Source organism: Podarcis erhardii (assembly GCF_964252035.2).
Source record: "Podarcis erhardii genome assembly, chromosome: 1".
Classification (NCBI taxonomy): Eukaryota; Metazoa; Chordata; class Lepidosauria; order Squamata; family Lacertidae; genus Podarcis; species Podarcis erhardii.
In genome coordinates, this window is record NC_138497.1 from 57,922,090 (window position 1) to 57,934,494 (window position 12,405).

Here is a 12,405-nt window from a genome sequence, read left to right on the forward strand (position 1 = left end):
TTTTGAGCTAAAGGTCAGCAAGAAGCTGTTAAATACTATTTAATGTGAAGATAAAGGCTGGTATTCAGTGCTACCTGCTTCGCTGATAGAAAGCATTATCTACTCCATATATAGGCATAGAGTCTTCATGGTTATGTCAGAAGACTCTTAAGTTTGCTAAATTTCCGTAAACAGATTGCTAGAGAGAAGGGCAATGATGTGGCCTATGATCTGAAACAATGGTTCTCAGACTGGGAGCGGCTACTGGTGGGCTTGCAGCTTGACTATTCTGGCACCGTTTTTTCTAGAAAAAAATATGTTGGTGAGCAGGATTTTAGTCAGTGACTGGAATTATAAAGATGATCAAGAAACTACAGGTAGACAACACAGAGAACTCAACAGGAAAAGGAGCACTTATTATCTGTTGTGTTTTTAATGTAATTTGTTCTTCTGAAGTCAGCACTGGGCATTACATTGTTATAAATATTTATACACATTTCCCCCATTTATATCTGTTTTACACTTTAGACTTGACTCACTATTACTCTTAACTTCTCAAAACTATCATACCAGTACAACCATTACATATACAGTAAGCAGAGAACCAATACAAAGAATTCCCAACAAAAATTCCAGGTTCACATGGATGAATCCTAGTTTTAATGGGAACACTCTCTTTCTCTATTAAACAGCTGCATAACTGACACAGACAATCTGCTAGACTGAAAATGGTATTTGAAAATGCTTTCAACTTTTTTCAGTCTGAAAAAAAAATGAAAGAAAGGATGTTTTTGTTCTCTTTTACTACTTTTCACCCATTCAATATGCATTCAGGCATATTGAAGATATCCACATCTGATATAGCCACCCTGTTGTGCACTTGCTTAAACAGTTTGATGAATTCAGCATGTTCAATAACAGTATTTAGCATATAAAAACCAAGATCTGGAAATCTTTGAAAGTGTTTCAAGTCAGTTCAAATAAATAAGCTGTTTAACTGTCCATGTCTAACTAAGCATTTATCTTCCTATCTTTTGTACCTGGTTTTCTTTCATCTCCTTTTGCAGTTCAGTCCCCTATATTGCCAAGCAGAGGACCAAATCTTGACCATTTTAGCTCAAGGCAAGGCGAACTGGATTCTCCAAATTGCTTTTAAGTCTCTCCAGAAATTGTGAAGCTAGTTCATCGTCTACTACTCGGCCATCACTTGATAGCGTTACTGTCATCAACTGATGCTGCTGAAGCTTCTCATTCCCTTCGTCATCCACCGCAACTGCGAGTTCTGTCCGAGTTCGTCCCACAGCTAAGATACAGGCTTGTGGAGGGTTTATGACAGCAATGAAGCTGCTGATGCCAAACATGCCTAGATTTGAAATGCTATTGGTGGAAGGGAAAAAGAAGACAGACAAACAAATATTGGGGGGAAGGATAAGTATGAAGAAGGCACTTTGAAAACATATTTAGGAAATTACTAAGGATTCATTTAGACACAGAAAAAAAGTATATGTATCTCCATAAACATATGGAGTTAGAAATTTAACTTAATGAATTAAAACCAAAGGTTTAGAATAAAGAATATGGGTGAATAAAAACCACACACAAAGAAATACACCATTTCCCTATATTAATATAACTTTAGTATTAGTATCAGTTTGATTTTGTTAGTATGTGATGAACTAAAAGGAGACTAGTTGGGGTTGTTTTTGTCAGTCTGCATTTCTTAGTGCGGAAAGTATTGATCTGAAGTGTAGAGATCTTTCCTATTCTACTTAATTCAAGAGGGTTCTGGAAGCCTCTCTGTGTGAAAGAAGGTTCATGATGTTTGGGTTATACCTTCAGAGAAGCTGAGTAGAGATGGCTTAAACTGGTTGTCTTATCTCTTCAATCAAGGTCATGCTGACTATAATAGTGAGGCCAGAAGGAGCCTGAGTTTCACTTTCTCTTTCTATCTCTTTTCCTTCTGGTGTAGTGTTCTGTACATAGTATGCTTAGTGTTAAACTTTTAGACTAATTATAAGTTATTGTAAGTTTAAATCTGCTGCAACTGGGTTTCTTATGGACATTACCAATCCTGAATGTATTGGATTTGTGACCATTCTGCTTATTTGCCTTTAGTAGCAGCAAAGCTCTGCTGGATGAAATACAATTGCCTTTGGTCTATTTTTTAGGAATCCTGCAACATGTTTAAGTTGTTACTTTGCTAACTATACATTGGAATCTACTCTGGATCAACACTGAGTCGAATTTAAATGACAGTTTTTCGTGTTTTTTGTTGTTAACTTCAGTCTGAAAACTATATACAGAGAGTCATACCCCCTCAAGTTTTTTCCCATCTCATCATTTGCCACCAGGCACCTTTCTTTCTCTCGCTCTCATTTGTCATCACTGGCTGAGACGGTAGCAGTGTGCTGGGGCTGGTTTAAATTCAGCTAACTCAGTGGGGCATACTTTGGAGCAGAAATGTGTAGGGTTGCACTGTTAGCTGAAAATAGGCCATGGAGTCGTGATAGTGGACTTTTGGAGGAAAGCTTGGTCCTACGGCATGGAGTCTCCTAAATAGATTCTGAAATAGGCATGGATGCAGAAAATAATACAACCAACCAATTTCCAACCAAACTTTGAACCTGTTCATCACTATTAACTACTGCAAATTCAGAATATTTAAGACTCTAGGATGTAACTACCTTCTTTGGCTTACTAGCGTTATGAGAAACATAGCAATAGATTCTTAAAAACATATTGCCTACAGTGTGATTTATCCTGTCTCTTCAGCTGAGGTAATGTCAGAATGAATCCAAGAGTAGAGAAAGCAACCTTGCCTGCTACACAGCAGTGGAAGTAATGCTAGGAACATCTGGTAAAGTGAGAAAAAGGTTTCCTGGCTGCTTATGCAGGTATTCAGTAACTCTGATTTAACACAACTTCTCCCTGCTAAATAAGAAGACTCTTCCCTGCCATAAATTGAACATGACAATTCTAGTGGGGGGCAGGGGTGGGAAACACTGCCACTGCCATTTCCTTTCACAATTTTGTAGAACATGGGATGGTCCTGGAAATTATAATAAAGTGTATCCTTTGTACCAAGCAGCTATAATGGGGTTTCCATGCACCCAATATTCCTACTGTCTAGGATTTCTCACAAAGATCTTCAGAACAGAAAACAAGAAAGGGGAATGGAAGCCAACAGGAAATCAGCATTTACCCCTGAAGGCCCATCTAAACAGAAGGCTCTTTTTAGGTTATCATCTTTGCTCAGCATCATATACACAACTTCATTCTGGCCAATCTTAGCCTCTGGAAGTACAGAAGTCTGCTGTTGCTAGGCAAGAATGTTACAGAATAAGTCTCAGCCTTGCAGAATTCAAAGTGCAGATGGGCCAAGAGATTGGAAGCTGGGGTAACGTCAAGCATCCAAGGTGAAATTAATCAAAGCATAGGATACCATGGCGTATTAATATTGCCTCAATAATGCATCAGTTAAGGCTGTGGCCTCAACAGCTGTAATTTGCTGGTACGCAGCATGCTACACCAACCCCCACCCCACAATTTTTTTAAAATTAAATATTAAACTCACTCTATTGCACTATTCAACATGGGAATAAGCTAACAACGGACATTCCTCCTGGCCAACTCTAGGACACTCATTTAGATATGACGAAATTCTTAAATTTATGTGAAACATCTCTCAACATTGAAGCTTTTCCTGCCAACTAGGGTCTATATTCTTGCTCTGCTATGTCCCCATTAGCCTTTAAACAGTTTTAATGAAATACCTGTTTACGTTCAAGGAGTAATTTTCTAATCTGAAAACCCCTCAAAAGAAAAGAAAACGTGCTGTGTTTTACAGAACTATATCCCAATTAAACAAGGTATATTAGGGACGCGGGTGGCGCTGTGGGTAAAACCTCAGTGCCTAGGGCTTGCCGATCGCATGGTCGGCGGTTTGAATCCCCGCGATGGGGTGAGCTCCCATCTTTCGGTCCCAGCTCCTGCCCACTTAGCAGTTCGAAAGCACTCTTAAGTGCAAGTAGATAAATAGGTACCGCTTTATAGCGGGAAGGTAAATGGCGTTTCCGTGTGCTGCGCTGGTGCTGGCTCGCCAGCTGCAGCTTCGTCACGCTGGCCACATGACCCGGAAGTGTCTTCGGACGGTGCCGGCTCATGGCCTCTAGAGCGAGATGAGCACGCAACCCTAGAGTCGGACACGACTGGCCCGTACGGGCAGGGGTACCTTTACCCATTAGCTGGTACCTTCATTACTAGTGCATCCTAAACATTATTGGGAGTCACCAGTTGTTCATAATAAAGCTAGAGGTTTGCATTCAAGAAACAATTCTATAGAGATTACTCCTCTGACATGTTATGTATGAATTTTGAAGACATCGATGGGAACCATTATCCAGAGTCTAGGAAAAACAACAGATTTATAGTGCAATATTGTCCATGACCAGCCACATGACCAGAGACTGGATTGTACTTAATATTTTTGAGTCAGTGGAATTGCACTGCTCTCTCTGTATACTCTATGCTGCTAAGGGGAAGGGATGCAGCTCAGTGGCAGAATATCTGCTTTGAATTCAGGAAATCCCAGTTTCAAATCTCAGCATCTCCAGGTAGGCCTGGGAGTGTCCCCCATGTGAAACTTGGAAGAGCTGCAATGCATTCTGAACAAATATGAATGTTATGAGAGGAGTTAAGCTAAGCTCATGCAGTACGCCAGATGTGCTATTTGTAGATACATCTGAACACAGTCTAAGATTACAAAAAGCTAGATAAACCAAGTTTAGTGCTTCACTTACAGACTAACAATATTCTGGAGCACAAGTATGCAAGAGTACAACTTCCTTCCACGCTACTAAATTTTTATATTAAAATACATTGGAAATACCTAAAAGATCCTCCTTGGTATTCTTCTGGTAGCAATTTTCCATCTTTTGCTTTCTTTGCTAGAGCCTATGGAAATCAAATCCAAACATATGTTAGTAATTTAAGAATATCTTTTAGCAAAGTTAATTGTATTTGTGAAATAAATATGCTCTTAAACGTATTTTGTTTGTATAAATTGTTCAGTTTAATTAATATCAATAAATTCAAGCAGATGCTGTAATTTGTCAAAACAAAACAAATTCCTTCCAGTAGCACCTTAAAGACCAACTAAGTCAGTTCTTGGTATGAGCTTTCGTGTGCAAGCACACTTCTTCAGATACACATGCACACGAAAGCTCATACCAAGAACTGACTTAGTTGGTCTTTAAGGTGCTACTGGAAGGAATTTGTTTTGTTTTGACTATGGCAGACCAACACGGCTACCTATCTGTAGCTGTAATTTGTGTTAGCAAAACTCTTAAATTTGTATCTTCTGGGAATAGGCCTCCAAAGTAGGAATATACATTTGGAGGTAGCAGAGAAATTTCTGTGGTGATCCCTCAATTAGCTTTAGAATAGTCTCAGACAACATTTTCTGTTATGTGTAGCTTGTGTTAGTTATTCAACTGTCAGCACTGCCTTGCCTACAACCTACAGATGAAATAGTCTGATCTCATTGTAAGTAGCCATTAATTCTAACGCTGACAGGAAATTTCACCCAACTATTTTCCAACCAAAAATGAGAGGAAAATGTAAGTCCTGTTATATGATTCACAGCTGATGGGTGGAGCTAACAAAGTGTCAAATCATTCCTTCTAGGAGGCAACAAGACTCACGAAAAATTACCATTTCCTATGATTTCCTATGACATATTTGGATGCATGAGATATCTACACATGACATCACTGTCTGAAAGTGCATTTTTCAGAAACAAGATACAGACAATATACAATTGGAACGGAAATTTCAATTTTTCAGATTAATAGCAGTTAAAAAGTAATGGTGCAAAAAATGCATTTGAGAGACATGTGTCACTGAAAATTCCCCACAATTATGGGAAATATTTGTTTTTACTGTCTTACCACCATGGCCATGGCAATTTCAATATAAAACATCAATGCACGTATTGAGAATAAGTTTAATTATGGAAAAAAATGTGTATTGGCAATAAGTAATATGAATTTGAAATATGGAATAGGTGGGAAGTTGGGTCTTTAGTGTTAAGACCAATAGATGTTTTATTGTTTGCCAAGAAAATTATGTGTCTATGGCTATTTTTGTAATTTGTGTGTAATTTGGTATTTGTGGGTTTTTTTGTGTTTTGTTTTCTTGTTAAATAAACAAACAAACAAATAAATAAATAAAAAACATCAATGCATGCAGAGATTCAAAGATCACTTAGACCACTTACATAATCTATCTCAATTTACTAAAGGAGAATGAAATAAAAGGTATCCAAGAGGTTGCCAGAGAGATAGGAAGAAATTATAGAAAATTAAAATTGAGGAATATTCAGCTCAGCTGTGATAAAGATAACACTGTAAACTCAATTCACAGTGATATATGTAAGTCCTTACAGTCCAATACTGTGCCAAAGCAATGTTACATCTGTTATAAGAATCCCAGTGCATTAGGGGACAGTTCTATTGACCAGACATAGCCCTTCAATATATTCAGGTCATGACAATACTGAGAGGGATAATACATGCTTATGTTCAAAGCAAAAATATTAATCTTGACAAGCGTTTATAACTACAGTGCTGGTAATGCACCTTTTATTTGAAAATATCTGGCAGTAAAGAATGCCCCAGTAGCCTTAAGATGGGATTGGAATTCTGCTAAAGATATTAATAGCAAAGCTTATTGTTACAGATGGAAGTCTCAGATTTCCGAAATCCATCCATTATCTTTATGGAAATATATTGGCCTAGTAGATACTTGTAGATTAATACCTCTTACTATGGATGCCTACTTCCTGCTGCACATTAGAGTTATGATAGACAAGTTGTTAGGCTTTACTTAAACATAGGAGAAGAAATCTGCAATAGTTTCATTTAAGATTATGCTCCAGTGGCTCTTTGTAGAACTAGAATATTCTTTGTGAATTAAGATGACATGCATAAAGTTTTACAGATGAGTACAACACTATCAAACATTTATCAAAGAAAAAACAAAGTAAAATTGCACAACCATGTGGCAGGAAGCTAAGGAGTAAAGATCAACAAAATGAAATGGTCTACATTCCTTTCAGCAAAAACACAAAAACAAAAGGAACACCACAGATATGCATAGGTTTCTCTGGGTCTGTTCTTCCACTTCTTAAATTCTATTGGACTTCCAGATAAGTGGGGTTAGGATTGCAGTCTTGGTTACTGAACTGAGATATGGATGACTATACTTGGCCTATATTGCATTGCCTAGTTGCTTATTGCTGGAGATAAAAATATATGTTTCCATTGAAATTTAAATGCATCTTTGATGAAACTGCCTTCATTGATCATCCTTTCAGAATTACTGTAACAGTTACTACAACTGGCAAGCAGGAAGATAAAGAAAAGCACACTCTTCTTTCTAACTGATTTTTGAATTATTACTTACAACCCCATGGTGATTTCTGGCAAAATAAAATCTTCCAAATCATTCCATTGTTGTGGCTTATAATACTTCAATAAGCAAAGAGTTTAGGACAGGCCTAAATGTGGGCAAGGAACAAGGATATTTTGCCTATTGGTTTTTTCCCCCTAAAATACACAAACATCTAAACCTCTCTCTCAAAGGGTAATGAAAACTTATTTGCGGAATGGTGTTGGAGGAGCCCAGAACAATAGTTCTGGGTGATTTCAACATCCATACTGAGGTGGACTCTAGTGCAGTAGCTAGGGTTTTAATGGCCTCCATGGCGATTCTAACTAATCTTAAGAAATCCTCCATTTTCCATACTGCCAGCTTTTGTGAAGCTGGTGCGGCACAGTGGCTAAAAGACTGAAAGGCAAATCATAAAGAGTCTGATACAAATTTCACTATTCTGATGAACTCACTAGGTGAGACTCGATCTCAGAGCATCAGGCTCCTGTATGCAGAATAGGATTAATAATGATGACCTACTGCAAGAAGAAAGGAACAGCATGTGCAGTCCCCAACTTCCACAAAAGAACTCAAAATTAGCCTCCCTCTGGGGAACTTTAAATAAATGTAGGCCAGAAACAAGATGTATTTGTTGATTTTAATTTCACTTAAAATCCCTGAATGCCTGCCAAAAGCAAAACACAGTAATTCCTGTGGAATGGGACATCATCACAGATGTCTCATATCCAACAGAGAAGCGGCTTTAAAGCAGTGAGTTTTTTCCGAGGTACACATCTAAATGCCATTATGCTCCGAAAGATTACGACCATGTATGTGGAATACCTACCTTTGCAGAAGCTGCAATCTCCTGAACTCCCTTGGCTGCAGCATCTTTTATGATTGGTGTAATGAGACCTCGGTCTGTTGCCACAGCGATAGAGATGTCTATAGATTGCTGCTGCCGGGGGCCCTCTCCATCCCAGGTCACATTTACATCTGGCATTTGCTGGAAGAAGGAAACAGAGGGAGGCGCAGCTGTTAAAAGAATAATGGCATAACCAATTACCAAGGAAAAGGAAAATCCTTTAGAATGTGTGGTGATGGAGGAATTCACATATGTGGAAAGGTTTGCCTTAAGCAAGGCAAGGTTAATAATAACAAAAGATCTGCCATGTGCGTCTAAAAATAGACCTATCTTATTAGCTAGCATCCATGTATACCTACTTTGTCACAAGGCATGAATGTACAGGATACTGGAAATTGCACAGCTGCAGGCAGCCAAGAAATACACGGTTTCTGAACTGCTAGTGAATTATTAACAGACTCCAATCCCATCGGATATCAACCCTCAACTTGCAGATGCCTTGGAAACAAGAATTGTGACTGCTGCCCCAATACTAAGGAAGTACATATGGATTTTCTGTTGCCACTTGATTCATAGGAGAAAATACAAGTTCAGTGTTAAAAAGAAGAAAAACTCACATCAACATATCCTTGTTAGCAGCATCTGCTCTAAATGTAAAACAAAATTTGACTAATTTGAAACTTGTTAATGTCAGAATTAAATTTCACGTTTTAAAATTAGATTGAGGTTTTTTTTTGCTTTGGATACAAATGGATATTTTGTATGAGAATGTTCTCATTTTCCCCCTACTCATGTTCCCATATTCATGGCTTCCATCAAGCTAATGTAACTAATTTATTTAAAACCTGTACATGATGAATTCTACTTGTAAAATTTTCCCAATGCTGATCACACAAATGCACTGAGCAAGACATGTGTGTGCCTAAAGCAGTGGCATATGTGTGCCTAAAGCAGTAGATTGGAAAGGATTTCTACTTCCTAATTGTTTAACAATAGCAAATCAAAAATATTTTTTCCACCAGCAGTGGATTTTATGTATGTGGAAGGGCTATGAGCTCCGTTCAATTCTGATATTCAAATGCCTGAACTCAGGATAATTCAATTCTAGGCTCTGGTTGAAGGATCTGGGGCTTCTAGTAAAACACAAGGTAGATTCCCCAAGCCCAAAGCCTGTTCATTCCTGGCTCATGTAATGTTTATATGTATCCCCAGTAGCTGCCATTTGCAAGTTTCCCTTTTCAGACACAAGTCACCACACATATAGAAACTCGTTTGAAAGAAGTGGAACACGACCATTTGTAAAGTTTCCTAGGATTGAAGTTGGAACATTTAATAATAATAATAATAATAATAATAATAATAATAATAATAATAATATATTATTTCTACCCCGCCATCTGGCAGGGTTTCCTAGCCACTCTGGGCAGCTTCCAACTGAAGGTTAAAAATACATTAAAACATCAGTCATTAAAAACTTCCCTGAACAGGGCTGCCTTCAGATGTCTTCTAAATGTCATATAGTTGTTTATTTCCTTGACATCTGATGGGAGGGCGTTCCACAGGGCAGGAGCCACTACTGAGAAGGCCCTCTGCCTGGTTCCCTGTAACCTCACTTCTTGCAGGGAGGGAACTGCCAGAAGGCCCTTGGTGCTGGAGCTCAGTGTCCGGGCAGAACGATGGGGGTGGAGACGCTCCTTCAGGTATACAGGACCAAGGCCGTTTAGGGTTTTAAAGGTCAGCCCCATCATCAACACCAATTAGCTTATTTTCTACTTCCCTGGATGAAAGGAGACTCAGCTAATGACAAAAAGATCTCTCAATGTCATGGGCTAAGAAACTGAAACTAAATTCAGATAAAGCAGGCTATTGGTAGATGTCTTGCCTGGCACCAGGTCTGACGGGGATCCAGGCAAGGATGTTGATAATTAGTTCAACTGGAAGACAGGTGTTTGGCTGTTCTAGACAGCACCAACGGATAAAGTTTCCAACTGAGGAATATTTTTGATCTAGTTTAGCAGCTGGATAAAAAAGGAAGCCAGTAATGCTTTCTACCATGAGCTGCTCTGTCTCAGAGGATCTGGACTTGGCTAGCATACTGCAGCCCTCAGCAAAGTCTCATTTGGATTACCGCAGGGCATCCTCTGTAGGGCTGCTGTTGGAGAGTTTAAAAGGCTGCAACTAGTACAGCATGGGAGACCTGCTTTTTGACAGATGCTAATTGGTCATAGCTAATAAGTATGTGATCTTTTAAGGATAGAAAAGTTTACTGAAGTATAAAATACCATAAGCCTGCATATTAACCTCTTTACCTATACTAGCAGTACTCAAGCTAGAAAAGAATAATACCAAATAAATAAACCAACAAGCCGGTATTAGTGCTGGGCCAAAAAGGAATATCAGGCAAGGGTTTATTTTCAGTTAAAAGACAAAAAGGTAAATGAAGATCAAGCTCAATGTTCAGTTTTCTTTCCATATTAAACCTAGGAAGAAAGTGTTGGCATATGTGAAACTGAAGCTAGTAGTCATTCCTTATCTGCACAGTGTAATGTTAACAATCTAGAAGCAGGTGGCTTCAAGGACAGAAGCATGAGCAATGTGCCTTTGGGCCTAGATAAGAGACAGGGAGAAAGATCTCTGTTCTTCTCCCTGCAGGGAGGGAGAAAATCATCTCCAGATGCGAACCGTACTAGCATCATGCTAGTGACTGATTTATGGGCTAATGATGTTAAAAAGGTAAAGGACTCCTGGACGGTTAAGTCCTGTCAAAGGTGACTATGGGGTGCGGTGCTCATCTCGCTTCAGGCCGAGGGAGCTGGCGTTTGTCCACAGACAGCTTTCCGGGTCATTTGGCCAGCATGACTAAACCGCTTCTGGAGCAATGGAACACTGTGATGGAAGCCAGAGAGCACGGAAACATTGTTTACCTTCCCGCCACAGCGGTACCTATTTATCTACTTGCACTGGTGTGCTTTCGAACTGCTAGGTTGGCAGAAGCTGGGACAGAGCAATGGGAGCTCACCCCGTCATGGGGATTTGAACCGCCAATCTTCCAATCGGCAAGCCCAAGAGGCTCAGTGGTTTAGACCACAGCACCACCTGCTCCCCTACTGATGTACTGAGCCATTAAGCTGTAAACCAGCACTACAACTTACTTCCTGAATCGTGGGTGTGAAGTGAGTTTATTGCATCAGTGATTGTCTCCTCAAAAGGCTTAACAATGCTGCGCAGAGTGGATCACGCAGAGGAGTGTGCTGGACAGTTTGTGAGTTGGAAAAGATACTCACAAATATTCAACAGAAAGGCGTCTTCACTGATAATGTTTTCTGCATGAAGGCCAAATAAAACTAGCACATCTTTCTTACAAATTCAGTGAGCTGATACAGATCAAGTGAACTGGAAATCCCAGAATAATGGGGAAATATTTTAGCTTCCTTTTAAGGAAGAAGATGCCCACATACGAGGAACATAATTTTAATTGAAGATGACACTCTCAAATCCCATCCAAGATAGCAGTCCACACAGGATTTGCTTTGCATAGTGCTAGAACTGAAAAACAGGGCAGAAAATTTTGCATTTTATGCTGCTATGTAAACATAAACCCATGTTCAAACATATGGTACTTTTTTTGGAAGTTGCAGGTGGTGGGGTTGCATTTATTCATTCACAACCAGATACAATGATGAATTGTACGTGGGCTAAGATAATGAGGGTTAATCCAGATCAGACAGAGGTGCTGTTGGTCAGAAGAAGATCTGAATGGGGAGTGGGAATCTGTCCCATTTTGTTATTAATGGTAGTGCAGGCACCTGTACTAGTTGCCATATCAAACCATATTCAAGGCAAGATTTGCTTAAATTCCACCAGTTTGCTCCCAGTAGTGCTGTCTAACTGGTAACAAAGGTTTAAAGATGATTTTAATCTGAAGACTAGATAACCTTGAAACAACAGTAATCCATGTGTGTAGGAGAATTTAGATCAGGCTTTCCCCACCTGGAAGCAAGGCCGCTAGCCAAATTGGCTGGGACGGATAGGAGCTGTAGTCTAAAACGTATGAAAGGTATTAGTTTGAGGGATGCTCTAGATGGTCTCTGGTATGGCAACAACACAGAAGCTGTAATCTCATCATTAAG

General features: G+C 39.2%; 1 protein-coding gene across 2 annotated transcripts in view; it reads right to left on the reverse strand.

The window, feature by feature from the left end:
• Nucleotides 1-393: 393 nt before the first annotated feature.
• PDHX (pyruvate dehydrogenase complex component X) overlaps nt 394-12,405 on the reverse strand; it is a 55,096-nt gene continuing 43,084 nt past the window's right edge. For both annotated transcript variants that reach the window (XM_081835472.1, XM_081835473.1), the window contains exons 9-11: nt 8,258-8,416; nt 4,868-4,932; nt 394-1,356 (exon numbers count right to left, since the gene is read on the reverse strand). In XM_081835472.1, coding sequence (XP_081691598.1) covers nt 1,092-1,356; nt 4,868-4,932; nt 8,258-8,416 — 489 coding nt within the window. In that variant the 3' untranslated portion in view covers nt 394-1,091. The remainder of the gene's footprint in view (nt 1,357-4,867; nt 4,933-8,257; nt 8,417-12,405) is intronic.